This window comes from Clinocottus analis, unplaced genomic scaffold (genome assembly GCF_023055335.1).
Source record: "Clinocottus analis isolate CAN_PGR_092001 unplaced genomic scaffold, fCliAna1.0.p SCAF_7, whole genome shotgun sequence".
NCBI classification, from domain to species: domain Eukaryota; kingdom Metazoa; phylum Chordata; class Actinopteri; order Perciformes; family Cottidae; genus Clinocottus; species Clinocottus analis.
Window position 1 is genome coordinate 11,721,529 of NW_027176229.1, and position 21,496 is coordinate 11,743,024.

General features: G+C 42.4%; 3 protein-coding genes across 3 annotated transcripts; 2 read left to right on the forward strand and 1 right to left on the reverse strand.

Annotated features, from left to right (window-relative positions):
* Positions 1-1,385: 1,385 nt before the first annotated feature.
* On the forward strand, positions 1,386-13,937 carry snrnp200 (small nuclear ribonucleoprotein 200 (U5)). The gene is made up of 44 exons (XM_068604721.1): positions 1,386-1,633; positions 1,883-2,046; positions 2,331-2,502; positions 2,601-2,793; positions 2,905-2,960; positions 3,063-3,161; positions 3,263-3,415; positions 3,505-3,604; positions 3,689-3,825; positions 3,903-3,980; positions 4,152-4,325; positions 4,434-4,571; positions 4,659-4,814; positions 4,904-5,074; positions 5,168-5,361; positions 5,488-5,611; positions 5,767-5,916; positions 6,022-6,264; positions 6,358-6,546; positions 6,649-6,846; positions 6,963-7,115; positions 7,197-7,277; positions 7,507-7,590; positions 7,811-7,917; positions 8,014-8,132; positions 8,218-8,372; positions 8,453-8,642; positions 8,741-8,914; positions 9,048-9,208; positions 9,306-9,533; positions 9,634-9,825; positions 9,942-10,120; positions 10,230-10,381; positions 10,469-10,577; positions 10,678-10,786; positions 10,880-11,069; positions 11,194-11,358; positions 11,500-11,621; positions 11,732-11,875; positions 11,974-12,150; positions 12,338-12,498; positions 12,649-12,730; positions 12,817-12,909; positions 13,328-13,937. The coding sequence occupies exons 1-44, from the start codon at positions 1,589-1,591 to the stop codon at positions 13,475-13,477; spliced, it is 6,411 nt and encodes a 2,136-aa protein (XP_068460822.1). The 5' UTR covers positions 1,386-1,588; the 3' UTR covers positions 13,478-13,937.
* Positions 13,938-17,171, reverse strand: ciao1 (cytosolic iron-sulfur assembly component 1). Its single transcript, XM_068604722.1, has 7 exons — positions 16,728-17,171; positions 15,887-16,035; positions 15,694-15,805; positions 15,486-15,574; positions 15,197-15,398; positions 14,697-14,766; positions 13,938-14,397 (listed from the first exon to the last, which is right to left on the reverse strand). The coding sequence occupies exons 1-7, from the start codon at positions 16,864-16,866 to the stop codon at positions 14,166-14,168; spliced, it is 993 nt and encodes a 330-aa protein (XP_068460823.1). The 5' UTR covers positions 16,867-17,171; the 3' UTR covers positions 13,938-14,165.
* Positions 17,172-18,650: 1,479 nt separating this feature from the next.
* tmem127 (transmembrane protein 127) lies at positions 18,651-21,222 on the forward strand. The gene is made up of 3 exons (XM_068604429.1): positions 18,651-19,395; positions 19,487-19,651; positions 19,757-21,222. Exons 1-3 carry the CDS (start codon positions 19,152-19,154, stop codon positions 20,065-20,067), a joined length of 720 nt encoding a protein of 239 aa, XP_068460530.1. The 5' UTR covers positions 18,651-19,151; the 3' UTR covers positions 20,068-21,222.
* The last annotated feature ends 274 nt before the right edge of the window (positions 21,223-21,496 follow it).

Here is a 21,496-nt window from a genome sequence, read left to right on the forward strand (position 1 = left end):
TAATGCCTTGACAGATGAAAGAAGGATCAACGCACTTCAAATATGACCTGCAACAACTACAGACATCCAGAATCATCGTGTGTGTGTGTGTGTGTGTGTGTGTGTGTGTGTGTGTGTGTGCGTGTGCGTGTTTGCGTGTGTGTGTGTGTGTGTGTGTGCGTGCGTGTGTGTATGTATGTCAGTTGTCAGTAATCCCTCAACCCCCCACATGCACACTAACCTACAATTTGTTTCACTGATTTGCGCAGCCCATATATCTGTGTCTCCCCCTCTCTTTGTGTGTGTGTGTGTGTGTGTGTGTGTGTGTGTGTCTGCCATTGGGTGTGACTGAGGTTCAAAGGTTGGCTCAGAAGATGTAAAACATTAGAGATTCTGAATGGAGGAAAATTACAGATGTTATAGGCAGATGTGCAAAAGGAGATGGAAGTTATGAGGCCACAGACAGTAAAGACAAACATGAAACACTTTTTTCACACCAACATTAAATTCATCTTCAGCTCTACTACTTGTTGTTATGTCTGTCTGTCTCCGTTACATCATCTAATAAGCACTTACTACATTTCATATGACATCAGTATGAGAAGTAATTTGGACCAAAAAGTTTACATTTGCACACATGAAAATGTACACAATACTTGTTGGATCCCTTCAACGTCCATAATAAAGAACATCCAAAATACACAGGAAATATTTCTACATGTATAGAGGCTGTTGTTACTCAGAAGTTGGAATCATATGATTGATTGTTCGATCACTAACTCTTCTTGTTGACAAGCATTGGACTAAAAAAAACTCTATGCTGCCATCTAGGGGTGAAGGCTGTGAATGCAGCCCATTTACCTTTACTATTTGAATATCCTTTTCATTGTTTGGAGCAACGACCATGATGACATCTAATTCAGGAAGTATACATCAGAAAATAACTAAAATTAAATATATTAACTGGCTAGTCTTTTATTATTACTGTACTGTGAAGACACAGAAAATGCAGCTGGGACCCTCATTCACAATGCAGTTATACTGGTAGAGTTGATTATTTGGAGGCAGTGAGCGTTGTCTTTCTAATTAAAACATAAGTGGATTTAGCCAAGAATCAAAAGTCAAAGATTGAGGGATTATAGGACAACCGAATAGCAATGATTGAATTTAATGATAACACATCATCACTGCTTCCATGTGCTACACGTAACAGGATGTGAGTGGGTGCTAATTACGAATGAAACAATGTTTTTGAGAAACCATGTTGAATTTTGTATTCTGCCAAAAACTCTATTAGCGATGGGATAAACCGCCTCTAGGGGGCGCTCCTTGCTCCGCGCACCAGCTTTAACCTTTGACACCGGAAACGGAAACCGTTGTCTTGTTGTGCGCTCGTGCTAGTACAAGCGCTTTTGTGACGAACGACAGACGCGGTTACTTTTGTGGATCTCGGACATTTTGGAAATCATCTCACACTTTAAACTCAAACACGATGATCCCAGTGTCAACATAACCGGATAGAGTGAAGACAGCTCTGGATGTACTAAGTCAGCAGGCTGTTTCACGTTTAGTTAAAGTGCAGTAACAGTTTAAAGACCAAAATCGCAGTATGGCGGACGTTACTGCCCGTAGCTTGCAGTACGAGTACAAAGCGGTAAGTGTGTTTTGAAAAGCACCTAATTGTAATAACATATTGGAAGTAGGGGGTGGTATTAGTCCTATGTTATAACAGAAGTGTGCAAACAATACATGCAAAATGTTTAAACTTCAGACTGCTGCGTGTTTAGCTAACAACTCTGCTAACTAGCATGTAGTTAGCTTAGCCGACACCACGGAGACGTGGTGACGTAGCTGCTGATCGTCTTTACCCTTGCGTCACGTTGTGTTTGTATCTGCCTGCTAGAACTCCAATTTGGTGTTGCAAGCTGATCGCTCCCTGATCGACCGCACACGGAGAGATGAGCCCAACGGAGAGGTACTGTCCCTGGTGGGGAAGCTGGAGGGCACCAAGATGGGCGACAAGGCTCAGAGGACCAAACCTCAGAAGCTGGAGGAGAGACGAGACAAGTACGTGCTGTCAACACATTTGATTGCCTTTGCAAAATCCAAACAACGTACTGATTGAAAAAGTTATAATTTCAATAATTTAGGTCGTAGAAAAATAATTATTATTTATATTTAATTTTGTACTCTATTGAGTGTTTGCCTAGGTAGGAAAATCAATCCGTTATGGTCTGGAATATATTTGACAAAATATCAACTTATTGTATGATTTTCATAATACACCTCCGTTATGTGATCGCTAAGTGACATTATTAACTTTTTTTTTTTGTCTTGATCCGTCTGTACAGGAGGCGAAAAAGAGATGAGGACAGACACGACATCAAGAAAATGAAGGGTTATACTCTCCTGTCTGAGGGCATTGATGAAATGGTTGGCATTGTGTACAAGCCCAAAACCAAAGAAACCAGAGAGACCTATGAAGTGTTGCTTAGCTTCATCCATGCTGCTTTGGGAGATCAGGTCGGTAAACTCTAAAAACACCTGTTTAAATCTTGGCTTGTGTTTTTCATTGGTGGCCAGTACCTTAAACTTTATCTCGTTATTATGTCTTCTTACAGCCTCGTGATATTCTGTGTGGAGCGGCGGATGAAGTATTGGCAGTGTTGAAGAATGACAAAATGAGAGACAAGGAAAGGCGCCGTGAAGTAGAGCAGCTTCTTGGACCTGCTGAAGACACTCGCTACCATGTGTTGGTTAATTTGGGCAAGAAGATCTCAGACTATGGAGGCGACAAGGACTTGCAGAATATGGGTAATTACACCGGAATGAGCTATGAAGTACTTATTAATGATAGCAGTAAGTCATGTTTAGTTTTTCCATGTAAATATTCCTGTTGTTGTTGACCATGTTTTACCTTTACAGATGACAACATTGATGAAACCTATGGTGTGAATGTCCAGTTTGAATCTGATGAGGAGGTGAGTGCTTTTTTCCTAATCATTCAGAATCATAAGTTATTCCTGATTTTTTTTTTTTGTAGGTAGATTGTGTCATCGGTTTTTCTTTTCCTAATTATTTAGGAGGGTGATGAAGACCAGTTTGGAGAGGTTCGAGACGAACACTCAGATGAAGACAGCGAAGGAGAGGAGGCCGGTGTGGGCTGCGCTCTTTCAGCCAACGTAAGTGCAACTTCTTAATCAATATTAATAAAGATAGTTTTATCTTTTTTGAATTATTACACAACACCACACTGAAAGTTAATAAATTACTTGTACTTTAGCTTGGTGCCACAGGCGACGTGATGACTGCAAAGAAAAAAGATCTACATCCTCGAGACATTGATGCCTTCTGGCTCCAGCGTCAGCTCAGCCGTTTCTATGATGATGCCATTGTCTCCCAGAAGAAAGCTGATGAAGTTTTAGAAATCCTTAAGGTATATCATGTCTTTTGTGAGCTATTGACTTAGCCCATGCACTTGTATACTTGTCAGACTCTCATCTATTGTGTCTCTGTATTCCACAGACTGCCAGCGATGATAGAGAATGTGAGAACCAGCTGGTGCTGCTGCTGGGCTTCAACACCTTTGATTTCATCAAAATCCTCCGTCAGCATCGTCGCATGAGTAAGTTATTGATGTAGAACAATGTTTAAAATGATTGTCTCTCATGCCTTTTCGAAGTTAATCACTATTTCTTCTGACATACAGTTCAGTATTGTACTATGCTGGCAAGTGCTCAGAGTGAGGCAGAAAAGGAGCGGATTACTGGAAAGATGGAGTCTGATCAGGAGCTCTCAAAGATCCTTTACCAGCTGCAAGAAACAGAGAAGGAGGATATTATTCGGGTAAGACTTCTTGTCTATAAAATTATCTTTTATTTTAGTCTTTTCTATCAGTTGTTGATGGACTTTTGTGTTCTTAGGAGGAGCGATCTCGCAGGGAAAGGTTGAGGAAGTCTCGTGTTGATGACTTGGAAGCCATGGACATTGACCATGGAGAGGTAAATAATGTTTCTGTTTATATATCAACTGCCATCATGCAACCTACTCATGGGATTTTCCCTATAAGGAGACCCAAGATTACTACATTGGCGTAGTATCACAGGTGCCGCCATGGATATATTTACAAAAAAAGTTGACATCATGTTCTTGTTATTGATCTAATCCTACAGTCAATGGCCCCTCGACAGTTGCTCGACCTTGATGACCTGGCCTTCACCCAGGGCAGCCATTTCATGGCCAACAAGCGTTGCCAACTGCCAGACGGCTCATTTCGTAAACAGCGCAAAGGTTATGAGGAAGTTCACGTGCCTGCCCTCAAACCCAAGCCGTTTGGTGATGATGAGGTTTGTTGGTTATATGCCTCATTACGCCAAGTTGTCATTACTGTTTGCCCAGCTCCAGTAATGAGTAGTGGATAGATGTGTTCATTCTGCGTATTGTTTTGTCGTCAGGTGCTTGTGGCCATTGAGAAGTTGCCTAAGTATGCACAGGCTGGATTTGAAGGTTTCAAAACCCTAAATCGCATCCAGAGCAAACTGTACAAGACAGCCTTGGAGACAGATGAGAACCTGCTAGTGTGTGCACCTACGGTAAGTTAACTTTGTTGAAGCCAAAAGCATTGTGACAGTTTTTCCCAAAGTGTATTTTAACCTATAATGTATTATTTGTGCACACAGGGAGCTGGTAAGACCAATGTTGCTTTGATGGCAATGCTGAGAGAAATTGGAAAGCACATAAACCTGGATGGAACCATCAATGTGGACGACTTCAAAATTATCTACATTGCACCCATGCGCTCACTCGTACAGGAGATGGTGGGAAGTTTCAGTAAGGTAAGCCCCACCTCTGTCCTGCAGGGATTTGTATAAATTAAATCAATGAATTTCTGTGGATGTGATTGAATTATTCGTACTTTTCACAGCGCTTGGCAAGTTACGGTATCACAGTGTCTGAGTTAACGGGAGACCACCAACTCTGTAAAGAGGAGATTAACGCCACTCAAATCATCGTCTGCACCCCCGAGAAATGGGACATCATCACCCGTAAAGGCGGAGAGCGTACCTACACCCAGCTAGTGCGGCTCATTATCATTGTAAGTGCTGTGAATATGTTGATGAACAAGTCTGTCATTTAACATGCCGAGTATTTAAATGTGCAGATGTTTTGACATAAAACTCGTGTGCAGGATGAAATCCACCTTCTGCACGATGACCGTGGACCCGTGTTGGAATCTCTGGTGGCAAGAACCATCCGCAATGTGGAGTTGACTCAGGAGGATGTGCGTCTGCTGGGCCTCAGTGCCACACTGCCCAACTATGAAGATGTGGCTACCTGCCTGCGTGTAGATCCTGCCAAGGGACTCTTCTACTTTGACAACAGGTACGTTGTTTGGAGGTTGACCAATCGCACGCATTTGGAGAAAAACACATTCCATTGCAGTTCCATGTGTTTTGTTTGCACTTTTTGCATATTTATCTCCAATAACCTTCATCGTTTTCTCTGTAGTTTCCGCCCCGTGCCCCTTGAGCAGACTTATGTCGGCATCACAGAGAAGAAGGCCATCAAGCGTTTCCAGATCATGAATGAGATTGTCTATGAAAAGATCATGGAGCATGCTGGAAAGAACCAGGTATGTCCACTCATATTTTTTTTTCACATAAAAGATACTCCCAAATGACTAAAATATCATGCATGCAGTTTTGCAACAATACCTACTGAACTAGCACTGTTCAACAAGGTGTTTCCAGATTAGATAGGCTCCTGACATTTATTTTTCTCCATCAGGTGCTGGTATTTGTCCACTCTCGGAAGGAGACGGGAAAGACGGCAAGGGCCATAAGAGACATGTGTTTGGAGAAGGACACACTGGGTCTTTTCCTCAGAGAGGGTTCAGCATCTACTGAAGTGTTAAGAACTGAGGCTGAGCAGTGCAAGGTGAGCGAATGCCAAGCAAAATCTGATTTTTGACCAAATTCAAAAGTTTTTTTTAGCGATGGTTCAGAACCTTGTTTGACTTACACTAACTTTTTAAAAATCTAGAACCTCGAACTGAAGGATTTGCTGCCCTATGGCTTTGCTATCCACCACGCTGGTATGACCAGAGTTGACCGTACGCTGGTAGAGGATCTGTTTGCTGATAGACACATACAGGTCCTGGTGTCTACAGCTACTCTGGCTTGGGGTGTCAACCTGCCTGCACACACTGTCATCATCAAAGGCACTCAGGTGTATAGCCCAGAGAAAGGCAGGTGGACTGAACTCGGAGCACTGGACATTTTGCAGGTGAGTCTGTGCTGGTTGGTTACTAAACTGCAGCAAAGAACGTTTCATATCTCTCACCAACTGTTTTAACTCAATTGTAATGTCTTGTTTCAGATGCTTGGTCGAGCCGGTCGTCCCCAGTACGACACCAAGGGAGAGGGAATCCTTATTACGTCCCATGGAGAGCTACAGTACTATCTGTCCCTGCTTAACCAGCAGCTGCCCATAGAGAGTCAGATGGTGTGCAAGCTGCCTGACATGCTCAATGCTGAGATAGTACTGGGCAATGTGCAGACTGTGAAGGTTAGTGGTTCATAAAGGTGCATCATCAGATACACAAGTAGCTGATCAAATATTCAATTTATTTTACAAGTTCTATAATGTCTCATATTGTTGCTGTGTCAGGATGCTGTGAACTGGCTCGGTTACACCTACCTGTATGTGCGCATGCTGCGTAACCCCACCCTGTACGGTGTCTCCCACGATGACCGGAGTGCAGATCCCCTGCTGGAGAGACGCAGGACGGACCTGGTGCACACAGCAGCAAATGTCCTGGACAAGAACACTCTTGTTAAATATGACAAGAGGACTGGTAGCTTCCAGGTACGCCCATTTATCAGTTATCAGCTCTTGTTTTTTTTTAATGCAGATGCTGTTAAGTTGATGAGTTTGATGTTATTGTTTTAATGGTTGCATTTTTTTTGCCTCTTTACCTGCAGGTTACAGACCTTGGACGCATTGCCAGTCACTTCTACATCACTCATGACTCCATTCAAACATACAACCAGCTGCTGAAGCCCACTCTCAGTGAGATTGAGCTCTTCAGAGTATTTTCACTATCCTCAGAGTTCAGGAACATTACTGTGAGAGAGGTATGGTGGTCACTTATAACCCTCAACAAAACTCCATTTAACATGCTGGATTCAATTGCTGACATGTATCTGTGTTTTTAGGAGGAAAAGTTGGAACTTCAGAAGCTTCTGGAAAGAGTTCCCATTCCTGTCAAGGAAAGCATTGAGGAGCCCAGTGCTAAGGTAGCATTTTATAACACGTGTTCAGTTTGTGTATAAATACATTAATTTTTTTCCAAAAATAGTCATTCTAGTGCCATTGATGTAGTTCAATGTGGTTGATTACTGTAAACGGTCTTATTCACACCCATCTTCAGTTAACATATGTAAGATTAGTGCCAGGCGATGGTCATGTTGTAGGAATCTAAGAATCATTAATTAAATCCTTGTATTTTGTGTCTTATCCTTTTAGATCAACGTGCTGCTCCAGGCGTACATATCTCAACTCAAACTGGAAGGCTTTGCCCTCATGGCGGACATGGTGTATGTCACACAGGTATGCCAGAACCTACTTTTGTCGTGTGTGTGTGTGTGTGTGTGTGTGTGTGTGTGTGTGTGTGTGTGTGTGTGTGTGTGTGTGTGTGTGTGTGTGTGTGTGTGTGTGTGTGTGTGTGTGCGTGCATACATGTACCTGTTGCAAACAAAATAAACGGTTTTGTTCTTGAAATGAAGGTGTCTATACGTTACATTATATTTCTTTATTGTTTTTCTTGCAGAGTGCTGGAAGGTTAATGCGGGCCATATTTGAGATTGTTCTCAATAGGGGCTGGGCTCAACTGACAGACAAGACCATGAATCTTTGCAAGATGATTGACAAAAGAATGTACGTTTGTCACCCTTTCCTTTCCAAAATAGGCTTTATGCTGTATTTTGTTTGAAGAGGCAAGCTGCTGATATTCTGTATTCCGGTTCTCCACAGGTGGCAGTCAATGTCTCCACTGCGACAGTTCAAGAAACTGCCAGAGGAAGTGATCAAGAAGATAGAGAAGAAGAACTTCCCCTTTGAGCGCCTCTATGACCTTAACCATAATGAGATTGGTGAGTTTTCTTCCCTGACAACATGCTCACTGAACTCCCTCCTCTGCCTAGATAGTCATTAGAAGTTATGCGTTAACTTTTCCAGGTGAGCTGATCCGAATGCCAAAAATGGGGAAGACAATCCACAAGTTTGTCCACCAGTTCCCCAAACTGGACCTGGCTGTCCATTTGCAGCCCATAACCCGTTCTACACTGAAAGTGGAGCTCACCATCACACCTGACTTCCAGTGGGATGACAAGGTCAGTCAGTAGACCCACAATCTGCTGCATGTACTTAACTACATCTTAGCCTCTTGACAATCTTAATATTTCCTGCTTAGATTCATGGATCATCTGAGGCTTTCTGGATCCTGGTTGAGGATGTGGACAGTGAGGTCATCCTCCATCACGAGTACTTCCTGCTCAAAGCCAAGTACGCCCAGGACGAACACCTTGTGACTTTCTTTGTCCCAGTGTTCGAGCCTCTGCCTCCACAGTACTTCATCCGCGTGGTCTCAGACAGATGGCTCTGTAAGTTCTCCATTGAAACATGTGTGCTTAGTAAATTTGCAGTGCAATGCAATGTTGGCATTTCAACCAACTGCTTTATATTGTCTGTCTCTTTTCAGCCTGTGAGACTCAACTCCCAGTGTCCTTCCGCCATCTGATCCTACCAGAGAAATACCCCCCACCTACTGAGCTGCTGGACCTGCAACCATTGCCCGTCACTGCTCTCAGGAACTCTGCCTTTGAGGCTCTCTACCAGAACAAATTCCCCTTCTTCAACCCCATTCAGACACAAGGTACAGAACAAGAAAAACACATCTTCCACTGTGTAATCTTTATTGGTGGTTCTTCAGGGAAGGAGTGCTGCAAGGCTCTCTGTCCATATCACATTGTCCTATTGACTGAAGTTCTATTGTTTTTGTTTCTCAGTATTCAACGCTGTGTACAACAGTGACGACAATGTGTTTGTTGGAGCTCCCACTGGCAGTGGAAAGACCATCTGTGCAGAGTTTGCTATTCTGAGGATGCTGCTGCACAACGCAGAAGGTCGCTGCGTCTACATCACCCCAATGGAAGCATTGGCTGAACAGGTATGAAGTAATTTGGATCTTATGTGAGCGTTCTATCAAAACTAGCATTGCTTAATTTTTATCGTAATGAACAATTATGTCAATTTCTGTCACTCAGGTGTTTGTCGACTGGCACCAGAAGTTCCAGGACATCCTGAACAAAAAGGTGGTGCTGCTGACAGGAGAAACTAGCACAGACCTGAAGCTCTTAGGAAAAGGTGACATCATTGTCAGTACCCCTGACAAATGGGACATCCTGTCTCGCCGCTGGAAACAAAGGAAGAACGTCCAGAACGTCAGCCTTTTCATTGTGGACGAGGCTCACCTCATCGGAGGAGAAAACGGAGTAAGAACATATCACGACATGCCATACACACTAGGTGTGCACTGCAAAAGCCATTTGTAGACTGTGCATCATGTTAATTTCCCTTGGTTCTTTTCATTAGCCCGTGTTGGAGGTCATCTGCTCCAGGATGAGGTACATCTCCTCTCAGATTGAGCGCCCCATTCGCATCGTGGCCCTCAGCTCATCTTTGTCCAACGCCAAAGATGTGGCGCACTGGCTGGGTTGCAGCACCACAGCCACATTCAACTTTCACCCCAACGTCAGACCTGTGCCTCTGGAGCTGCACATTCAGGTCTGTGCTAATCAACAAAAAAATATCTATATTGTCCACAAACGTGCAGCTAGCCAATGCGGTATGAATTCCTTGCAGGCTTCTGCTTTGCTTTTAACTTTTCTGCTCTGTTTCAGGGCTTCAATGTGAGTCACACTCAGACTCGCCTGCTGTCCATGGCTAAGCCGGTATACCACGCCATCATGAGGCATTCTCCCTCCAAGCCAGCCGTGGTGTTCGTCCCTTCCCGGAGACAGACTCGTCTCACGGCCATCGACATCCTCACTTTCTGTGCTGCTGACGTGGTTCCTCAGAGGTCAGTCAATGAGATCATGCCTGTACATGGGATGAAGAGACTGATTGTGACTGAATGTTTCCGTTACACCTCGACACTGGACGAAGAACAAATGTTTGTCTCTTTGTAGGTTCTTACATTGCAGTGAGAAAGACCTTGCACCATTCCTGGAAAAAATAACTGACTCAACTCTTAAGGAGACTCTGGGCAACGGCGTGGGCTACCTGCACGAGGGCCTGTCTGCAATCGAACGTAGAATAGTAGAGCAGCTCTTTAACTCAGGTATGAGTCATTCTTTACTTTGTGCTTGGTTTAAGGCCGACATTATTTTGAACAGTATCTCACTTATTTATCACTTATTTTTTACAGGTGCTGTTCAGGTGGTAGTGTCCTCTCGTTCACTCTGCTGGGGCATCAACATCTCTGCACACCTCGTCATTGTCATGGACACCCAGTACTACAACGGCAAAATCCATGCGTAAGTCTCCTACTAGTTGACACTCTCATTAAGGCGTGTACTATACATAATAGCTATTGTGTTATTCACATTCAGCTTCTGTTTTCCCTCTTTCTCTTAGCTATGTGGACTATCCCATATATGACGTCCTACAGATGGTGGGCAAGGCAAACAGACCAATGCTTGATGATGAGGGACGTTGTGTTATCATGTGTCAGGGCTCAAAGAAGGTAGAGAGATCCTGTTGTTTCTGTCTTGTTCAGTTGTTCAGTGAACTCTTCGGCAGTGAAGTGGAACCAAATAGTTTATTTTCTTCTTATTAGGACTTCTTCAAGAAGTTCCTGTATGAGCCGCTGCCAGTTGAGTCTCATTTGGACCACTGCCTCCATGACCACTTCAACGCCGAGATTGTAACTAAGACTGTGGAGAACAAGCAGGACGCTGTGGACTACCTGACTTGGACATTCCTCTACCGCCGTATGACCCAGAACCCCAACTACTACAACCTGCAAGGTTAGTCTTATCCGGTCTGGTTTAAAAAGCTAACAACTGTTTGGAAATAAGGAAAAAATATTGTGTTTTGTGTACTGGATAAAATGTTGGGAACAAGTGTCAAATTTTATGCTTTCTTTGTCAGGCATGTCACATCGTCACCTGTCAGACCACCTGTCTGAGTTGGTGGAACACACACTCCATGACCTGGAGCAGTCCAAGTGCATCAGCATAGAGGACGAGATGGACGTAGCACCGCTCAATTTGGGCATGATCGCTGCCTACTACTACATCAACTACACCACCATCGGTTTGTGCCAATATATCGGTCCCTTCTCACACGCTAAAAATCAGTTAAATCTTGTAATCATGTCTGTTATGGATCCTTATGGGTTTTTAAAATGTGTTGAATGAACGCATAACTGACTTGATGTGTGGTTCTGTTTGGCAGAGTTGTTCAGCATGTCCCTGAATGCCAAGACAAAGATCCGTGGACTAATTGAGATCATTTCCAACGCTGCTGAATACAATAACATCCCGATTAGACATCATGAGGATTCACTTCTCCGACAGGTAATCAAACAACTCAGATATAATGAACATTTTTAACCCATCACAGTAACATGAACACTTCTCTACAAAGTCAGTATGTTTGTTGGAACAAGTTACTTTTTGTATTTCAGTTGGCACAGAAAGTGCCCCACAAACTGAACAACCCCAAGTTCAACGATCCCCACGTGAAGACAAACCTGCTGCTGCAAGCTCACCTCTCCAGGATGCAGCTGAGTGCTGAGCTGCAGTCTGACACAGAGGATATCCTAAGCAAGGTACAGGTTCATGGAGATTGTGTTATTAAGTTGGAGGAAACGGAAAATGTCAGGATTGTATTCCTGTGCATATATTTAACCTGTGTGTTGTTTGCCAGGCGGTTCGTCTGATCCAGGCCTGTGTTGATGTGCTGTCCAGTAATGGCTGGCTGAGTCCTGCACTGGCAGCTATGGAGCTGGCCCAGATGGTCACCCAGGCCATGTGGTCCAAGGACTCGTACCTCAAACAGCTGCCATTCTTCACCTCAGAGCACATTAAGCGTTGCACAGACAAGGTACACCAGTGTGCTCTTGTTATACTTGATCGTAACTCTTTCTTCAATACAAGTGTACACAGCCTCTGTTTTTTTGTTTATTAACTGAATCCCCATTCGCTGTTGCATTAGCACCCACTAATCTTCCTGGGTCCATATATACGGCATATGTATGAAACTGACCATCTTATCCCTGCTCTGTTTTCAGGGTGTGGAGAGTATCTTTGACATCATGGAGATGGAGGATGAAGACAGAACTGCTCTGCTGCAGCTTTCAGACGCCCAGATGGCCGACGTGGCTCGCTTCTCTAACCGCTACCCCAACATAGAGCTGTCCTATGAAATAGCAGAAAAGGACAATATCAAGAGGTATGAAAATATTCTGTCAGCAGCATTGTTTGCAGTAATGAATGAATACATAGTCCTGCTGCCAAGGAAGAAATCCTAAGTTAGGTAATGGCTGCTTATATTTCATCCCATTATTTCTTTTGCTAAATGTTGACAAATGTTTCTTCACAGTGGCAGTCCAGTTCTGGTTCAAGTTCAGCTGGAGAGGGAGGAGGAGGTGACCGGACCTGTCATCGCACCTCTCTTCCCACAGGTAAATGCCATATGTCCAAGAATGTCTTCAATATCTTTACCCTGGACATGTAATGACTTCTTTCAAAATATTTGTCATTCTTTCAGAAACGTGAGGAGGGCTGGTGGGTGGTGATCGGTGACCCCAAGTCTAACAGTCTCATCTCCATCAAGAGGCTGACTCTGCAGCAGAAAGCGAAGGTCAGTGAGAGTCGCATATCTAACTATATAGCAAAGAATCCCTGTCTGCCTGCCTGTGGGTTCTTCGCATTTCTTACTGCTCATTGAATCTACTCAACACTTTGTGTTTTGCTAGGTATACCATGAGTGCTTCTTCAAATTATGTGCAATGTAGACACACAACATATGTTCATCCAAAAAGACTTACAATGCTGGGTATTTACCCTGCTAAAGCTAGATTTTGGATAACGTTAAAACATTTCATCATGTTTCTGGACTCAACAAGCAGGAACAGATGGCCCACCAAATTGTGCGTTGGTTTGCTAAACCAATTCATAACCCTATTAACGTTGCGGTCAATAAAATATCTCTAAAACATTTAGCCTGTCCCTACACTAGTATTCTGTAGCTTCATTTTTGTCTGTCTTGTCCTCCGCAGGTGAAGCTGGACTTTGTTGCACCGGCGATGGGCGTTCATAACTACACCCTGTACTTCATGAGTGATGCATACATGGGCTGTGACCAGGAGTACAAGTTCAGCACAGATGTGAAGGAGGCTGACAGCGATGGAGACAGTGACTCAGACTAATCAATAACTTGATTTTTGTGTTCTGCATTATTCAGGTTTTTATGCGGGACCAATGTTTTTTTTACTGTAGATATTCAGCCTGATTTATGGCGCTTCACTTTGTGTAAGCGTGTCATCTTGACCCTCGTTAAAATTAGTACTTTTGTTATAAGTTACTTGAGTGTTGTACACCAGTACCGGATTGGTTTATTGTCAATCATGAATGCTCACTGAGGCCCTGATCTCAGTGTATAGGTCTGTTTAACTTCTACTGATCTACTTTCAGTTTGTGATTAGATTAATCAAAAACACAAGATGGTCTGCCCTATTAAGTTAGTGATGCTATGCTCGGATCTCCAGGTTGGGTTTTTAAATGCAAAGCTTTCGAGTTATATTTTACTTTTTTTTTTACCAGATTCTTAAACTGGTCTAAGTGTTTTTATGTCTGGAATGTTTTTTGCAATAAAGAGAAGGCACTCAATTGGTTTCCATTTTTATTTACAAACATAATTCACAAGTCATGTCTTACACAGAAATACATAGATTAAAAGAGCAACCGATATGGCAAAGCATTACATTTATGCACCGTAATTGAAGCTGAAGCCTGTAAGGTATCTAGAAAAGCTGTAAAAATTGAAAGAACAATGTGTGGTGACCGCACAGTTTCCAGTGTTGCTTGTTTCAACATCTTCAGTGAGGCCAGTTCTGGTCATTCTTCCTCTTGGAACCTCCAGATGGTGATTTCGCCATCATCGCTGCAGGAGGCCAGTAGTCCTGCCTCCTTGGGGTTCCAGGCGACACAGTTAACATCCTGGCTGTGAGCTTTCACCTGAGCAGACAGCGAGAACACTGGGTGGTCTGGATCGGCCGTCTCATCCTCCTTAAACACTCTCACTGAATCGTCACCACAGGCAGTTGCCAGGGCGCCAGTCAGCCGACACCTGAACAAGGATAAACGTTATCAGTTTCAGTTTGATCTAAAAAGATTATCAGTGCGTGCGGACCTGTGAAAATGGCTTCATATTGAGCTGGGGATCAATTAACTGGCATCAGTTGACATGATTTTACCATCAAATGCTCTATTAAATATGAATAAATAGATGTATAGTATTTTATGACACGACATATGTGATATTGATTAATCTTAATGGATGAGGCAGACTGATCCTCAAATCACACCACCTTGAGGGTACAAACGGAGCTCGGAGAAAATTCTGCCAACATAAATGACATGTCTTACCAGGCAACATCATACACTGTTCGTCCATGATATCCAGACAGAGTGCAAACACACTTCCACAACAAGTCCCCTGTTAAACAAGCAGAGAAGGAAACAAAACGGTTTGAGAATAAGACCGCTTGACAAAAAGTAGGGAATCAAGTTAGGATTGTATTAACTTCAGAAATAGAATTTCTGACAAACAAAACAGATGATTTAAAAAAAAAAAACATACTGCTAACATATCTACTACAGCAACTCTTCCACTCTGCACATATTGAGATTGGGCTGATATTTTTAGAAGTTAGTTAAAATAGACAAAAAGGTGCAGTGTTATTAAACTCAAGTATGTGATTGACAAAGTATGTATCCAATAGTATTACACTTCTCTTATTACTATGATCTTCTTCTGCCAAAGTGCTTTGTGTTGGACAAAAATGTAGTTCAGCCATTGATTGGATGAGCTACTTTATGAAAATGATTCATCACAAGAGTAATGCTTAACACTACTAAAAGCTTACCTTGTCCACTTTCACTGGGATACTCTTTCCAAATCTTCACGGTGCGGTCGTCGCTGCAGGAAGCCAGCCTCTGTCCGTTGGCATCAAATGCCAAACTCCAGACTGTGGATGTGTGTCCTTGCAAGGTGGCCCGGCACTCCCAGTCATCATCCTCTTCCTTGTAAATACAAACGTTGTTGTCGTAGCTGGCTGAAGCAAGGAGCTATATAAAACATATGGCAAATACATGAGATAATGGTACAACATATTGAGCAATCTTCCAGGTGCATAGAGCAAAGGGGTAACCTACCTCCTGTGTCGGGTGCCACACAATATCCTTGACGTCTTGTGTGTGAGAGTTCACAACGGTGACGCATTCATACTCATCTTCTTCATCCACTGTGACACGCAAAGGAAGGTCATCATCCACGTACACATCGAAAGAGGCACAGATCAGTTTGTTTGCTTTTCATGCCATAAAATCTAAGAGTGGTGACACACTGTAGTTTAACACAAACCTTCCCAGACCCAGACACTCTTGTCTCGGCTACATGTTGCCAGCAGATTCCCTGAAGGTGCCCACGCCACAGACTTGACCTCATTTTCATGTCCTTCTAACACAGTCAAACTCTAGAAGACAAGGGGAAACTTTCGGTAAAATCTACGAGGGTACAGCATATTGAAAGTGAAGAATAAATTTAATATTTAAACCTCAAAATCATCGTTCTTCTTTTTCCAAATACAAGTGGTTGCATCGAAGCTGGCAGAGGCCAGATAATTCCCACAGGGAGACCAAGCCACTCTCCTCACAGTGCGCTGGTGTCCATCCTGAAGCACACTTTTACATATCCAAGAGTCACCTGCAAAAAGAGAAGTTGTACTGTTTATAGTGAGACAGGTACAAAAAAAAAAATCAATGAGCAAGACTGCTTTATTGCCAATATGAATTTACAGGTTCTGTGCATCAATGTAATTTAAAGTACTGGATCAGCCTATTTTATCTAACAAATGGTTTCTTTATTGCATTTCCCAGAAAACTGGCCAAATGTGATACACAATACACAATTACATATATTGTGACACATGATTACGTGATCACAAAAATCTAACCTAAAAACATTGACAAGTAATTTATTAGATTGTATTTATATCCCCTGTAACAAATCTATGTCACCAAAGAACTGTTTACACCATTCACATTGAAGTATTTGAAGTTTGTATGACTCTTAGTGGAAAATATAAAACATTACCTTCATCTTCATTTTATTTATTTTTTTATCAACCCCACGTTGGGAGTGATGGCAAACTCGTAAGAAGTCGTTTAACTCTACTTCAAGAATATAAACATAAGAGCAATGACATTACCTTGACTTCCTTTAACTTAGAGAAATCCATGTGCAATGGATTTCTATAATTATTTCAGGAGGCAGTACAGCCGCAGTTGCCCTGATTTAGTTTTACTGTAATGTTATTTGATTAATAGTTTTAATCAATAAAATGGGATAGTATGAGCTTTTTAATCAACTCAACTCGGCTCATGTTGAAAACGCACCCTCTCGTCCCCATATCCGGATGGCCTTGTCGCCCCCACATGAGGCCAGCAGCGTTCCGGCTGGGCTCCAGCTGACGAACCAGCACCGGGAGTCCGGGTGTGCGTTCAGTCTCTGGACCAGAGTCAACCCCTCCTTCATGTCGGAGCTGCTAATATGATGTTTCAGTTTCTGAGCCGTCTGTCACCGCAGTCTTATTTCCGTCCCCGCTGACAGTTAACGGACGCGAGATATAACAGCTATTATCAGTTAACGGCCACCAGGACGCAGCGCGACCACGACCGGCAGAGACATGCAGCGCTGCTGTCCTACACAACTGTATTATGTCAACTTCACGATTAATTTAAAAATAAGGTCGTTGCACCAAGGAACAAAGTACAAAAGTTCACAAAAACAACCATGTCGGAAACGCCGCCATCTTTGCTTTTATTTCTTCTTCGTATACTACTACTACTTCTTCTTCTTCGGGGGTTTTCTTCGGGGCAGCCGGTGTATTCGGCGCATTACCGCCACTGTCGGCGGGAAAGATCAGAAACTAGATTTTATATGCTTTATACTGTACATCAATACAACAATATGCCATAGTTTGCTACATTTGACAAGTTGTTTTTTAATTTTTTATTTATTCCCCTATTTACGTGTTATGTTAATATATCATAAATATAGCTTACATCAGACGGATAATCTTTGCTTTCAACATTATACAGGGAAAAAATTAAAAAAAAAGTTTTTTAATTGTCTTTATAAAATATGTATATTGTATTTAATGAAGTCGATGTTTATAATACTATGTCATAAAGAAGGACATACTATAGTATTATGAAAATTTCTATTAAAAGTCACAGTATGGTATGAAATACAAGTGTTATATAATGGTATGCCATGAGAAATACTTGTATAGTATGTCATTAAAAAAGTCATAGAATGCTTTAAAATGTTAACATATATTCTAAAGTTGCCATAAAATGTTATGAAAAATCCATAGCATAGGATGCCATAAAAATGCAATGATTCCGGGGATAGATAGGGCTTCTGGAGTTTGCATGTTGTCCGTCTGGCAGTGTGGGTTCTCTCTAGGCACTCCAACTTCCTCCCACAGACAGCATCCAAAGCCATGCAGCTTACGTTAGTAAAAGACATTAACATTCCCGGAGGTGTGTATGGGTCCACCCTGTGATCGTGTTATCCTGGTCAGGGTCACAAACTCTCACAGGGCTGACATATGTTCACGCTACACACCTGCTGGAAAGTTAGTCAATTGCAAATATAAAAATGTTAACAAATAAGTTATAAAGGATTCTTCAAGTAATTAATTAATATTAGTTGTTGGTATTAAACAAACATAAAATGCCCGATACCATTTTTAAGAAGATAAGTCAAATAAAATAGGGTCAAACATCCTTCAAGAAGCATGACAATGATGATAGATGGATAGATAGTTACTTTTTTAATCCTAAAATTTTAAATAAAAAGGAAACGACTATTAATAAGACCATGAGTTAATACTGACTCATCAGAAGTTCTACCAAAAGCCATCAGTGCATTTTCAAAGATATCCCATAACATTAACCATTTAAAATGGAACAGTTGTGTCCTAATCATCATTAACCAAAGAATTCACAAAAAAAAGGAAGTTGATTTTAGACCTATGGTTTTGGAGTTAAATGACAAAATAAAAATAAAAAAAAAGCTTTTCAAATAGCCATATGGTGGTGCCATCCAATCAATAAGCTATGATTCCCTTCACCTGTAAGTAAGTTACTCATCAAATAATAGTATGATTTCATTTAACCGCAATAAATATTTAAGGATTATAACTAGAATATCATACTTACAGCTGTTGTTTAGCTCTATCATCAGTAGGTGGCAGCACTGATCGCCAGTCGCGCTTAGGCTGCAGCCTATTGAAGCCCCGAAGAAGAATGGTGTGAACAAGGAAGTTAATATTTTACAGGAAGCCAGCGTAAGCTGCCTTTTGTTTTGTTTTGTCTTTGTTTTTCTGTATCGAATTGGTGGCCATTTTTCTTCAGAATTGTTTGCTAGATTAGTAAATAGGTTGTCGTTCATCTGGTTTGTTATCATTACGTTTATTTTCTTTATTCCGTTGTGTCGTTTAGCTGGAGCTTCACGCGCTAACAACAGAGCTAACAGGCCCGAAGGCCACCAGTTTATTGTCTGCCCTGAACTGCTTAACGTCATCCTGTTTGTATCCAGCAGTTGGAATTAAGTCAACCGTCGTTTGGAAACATTAGATACCACAGTGGACAACGCGCCCGGGCAGCTGTCGTCCGCTCGTCACACCGGTAACGTGAGCGGTACCGGTTAACTGTTTTAATTTGGGCCGGTCAGTACGTTTAGTGCCGTCACAAATAACGTCAGTGTCAACAAAAGCAAACCGACAATACAACAATCGGTGGGCAACTTGGATGAGCATGTATGCCCCGCCGGGTCCGACTGTGCCTGGAGGCCGGAGGAGGAGAGGCGGCACCTCCCTGCCCAAACAGCCGGAGCGGAGCCTGGTGTCCGCTCTGCCGGGAGCTCTGTCCATCACAGCGCTGTGCACGGCTCTCGCAGAACCGGCCTGGCTCCGGGTTCACGGAGGCACCTGTCCGAGACAAGAGCTGGGGGTGGCAGATGTCCTGGGGTACATTGACCCAAAGCTTCTGGACGGTGAGGAGCGGCAGTAGTGCATTAAAACCTTAAGGTGATACTCGTCCTGTGCCTCACTTGTAATACTTTGTGACGTCTTTGTATCTTCCAGATTACTGTGTGAATCCACAGACCATCTTGCTGATGAGGGTGATCGCTGCCTTCTGTTTCCTGGGCATCCTGTGTAGTCTGATTGCGTTTCTCTTGGATGTGTTTGGACCCAAACACCCTGCCCTCAAGATCACACGCAGATATGCATTTGCACATATTCTCACAGGTATTGATTCTCATAGGTTATTTTCAGATCCCTACATAAAAAGAAAAGAAAAACAGGCAAATTGTTATATTTGGCAACCTAACGGTTTTGTTTGTCTCTCATCAGTGTTGCAGTGTGCCACCGTGATAGGCTTCTGCTACTGGGCCTCCGAGCTTATCTTGTCACTACAGCAGCAACACAAAAAGTACCACGGCTCTCTTATATACGTCACCTTTGCCATCAGTTTCTACTTGGTGGCAGGGGCAGGCGGAGCCTCTATCCTCGCCACAGCTGCGAACCTTCTGCGCCATTACCCTACTGAGGAGGAGGAGCAGGCTTTGGTGCTGCTCTCGGAGATGGAGGACAGCAGTGAAACTTTCCCCGCTGACTATGACATTGCCAATCAGTTTCAGCCCCCACCTGCCTACACGCCCTAATGCCGCCTGACTGGTCTCGCTAACTCCTCGCTTCTTTCTCAGCACGGCTATTGGCTTGATGAGCAAACCCCACTCTATCAAATGGATATCTTCGCAAATACTCTCCATAATGAAAACAGTGTGCACAGTCAGTGCACAAACTCCTTGACTGACAGTGCTTGGGTGCATGAAAGCTTTCTTTTTGTGGTGGCAGACATTTAGGAGATGATTCTTACTTTCACCACTGAAGTTGTTAGTGATTTGCATGTAAATGGCGTTTAGGGATTGGTTCTTACATGTAGAGCAAACTAAACTGCAAGGAGTGCTCAGCAAGGCTCATCATATGTAATTGATGAAACAGCCGGATCAGTGCCGATTACAGTATTGAGGCTGGGCTGTCGGCTGATCGTCAGCGGTTGGATTGCGCAGTTGGATTGTGAAAGGAGCTTTCTTAAGCATAGTTTCATTTTCATTTCTGATATGCTTTCTGTGTGTATGATTTTATTTTTTCTGCATTTGGTCAAAAATGTAGAAATATACTAAAGATTTTTGTAGACATTTTTGTTTCCTTAAATCATAAAATGGACCTGATTATTTATTATTAAGTTGTCTGTGCATATTTACTTTCTTTCTTTTGCTTGGTAGACACCCTTCACTGGTTTAGTCTTCGGTAATCACATCTTTACTTGAAATAAGAAAATTGTCAAAATGTGACCCGTCTTTGTGGTGTTTTTAAAAAGGGTCATGGCATGTCTTAGCAGCCACGGAGAAATTGAGAAACATCTGTATGTTTTCACAATTAGAGACATTCAGAAACAGGAACCTCACAGCATAAGTTGGTCGTGTTATGTTTCTTGTGTTTGATTTTTTAAAGAAAAAACCTTATTTGTACTTTGTGATTACCATATGTGACCGTTTCAGTACGTGTTTGTTTTATGCATGAGTTCTTTTGTGTGCTAATTTTAAACCTTCCGGCAGAATCGTATGAGAACATCGCGCAGCCAGCTGAGGCTTAAAATTGTGATTGATGTGGTGACTCTAGTTGGTTGTATATTGTTCCGTTTACTCCATTTTTGCATTTTGTTTAAAAAATTGTCATCTTCTGCTTTCATCACCAGTATGTAAATATTGATTGTTTCTACATAAAAAGTGGTTATAATAAAGATTAATGCCATATTTCCCCTCACATTTGTAATTTGTACACTGAATATTGGGTTCTTCAGTAATTGGGTGTAGATCATATGAAACAGTATATTGACTTTGCCTTTTTTTGTCTGACCAGGTATTTCCGGGTTTACTGTCTAGACGGAACATGGCATTACAGCGAGTAAGAGCCTTACAACTTAATAGACTTTAAAGGGCATACAGTATGCCTGGTACTATGTAAAGGCATCACTCCACTGCTTCCTTATAAAAAATACACTAACCAGCATTTTCAAGAACTGCACAC

What these genes read in the sequence shown, in the direction of transcription:
- ciao1 (XM_068604722.1), bottom strand. Translation starts at nt 16,866, where the DNA reads ATGAAGGAGGGGTTGACTCTGGTCCAGAGACTGAACGCACACCCGGAC. An exon ending in AGAAGAACGATGATTTTGAG is followed by an intron (nt 15,806 to 15,886) that starts GTTTAAATATTA and finishes CTTGTCTTCTAG; the next exon opens with AGTTTGACTGTGTTAGAAGG. An exon ending in ACAGTGTATGATGTTGCCTG is followed by an intron (nt 14,398 to 14,696) that starts GTAAGACATGTC and finishes ATCCTTGTTCAG; the next exon opens with GTGTCGGCTGACTGGCGCCC.
- snrnp200 (XM_068604721.1), top strand. Translation starts at nt 1,589, where the DNA reads ATGGCGGACGTTACTGCCCGTAGCTTGCAGTACGAGTACAAAGCG. An exon ending in TGGACATTGACCATGGAGAG is followed by an intron (nt 3,981 to 4,151) that starts GTAAATAATGTT and finishes CTAATCCTACAG; the next exon opens with TCAATGGCCCCTCGACAGTT. An exon ending in AAGATGATTGACAAAAGAAT is followed by an intron (nt 7,918 to 8,013) that starts GTACGTTTGTCA and finishes GGTTCTCCACAG; the next exon opens with GTGGCAGTCAATGTCTCCAC.
- tmem127 (XM_068604429.1), top strand. Translation starts at nt 19,152, where the DNA reads ATGAGCATGTATGCCCCGCCGGGTCCGACTGTGCCTGGAGGCCGGAGG. An exon ending in TGACCCAAAGCTTCTGGACG is followed by an intron (nt 19,396 to 19,486) that starts GTGAGGAGCGGC and finishes TGTATCTTCCAG; the next exon opens with ATTACTGTGTGAATCCACAG. An exon ending in ATTTGCACATATTCTCACAG is followed by an intron (nt 19,652 to 19,756) that starts GTATTGATTCTC and finishes GTCTCTCATCAG; the next exon opens with TGTTGCAGTGTGCCACCGTG.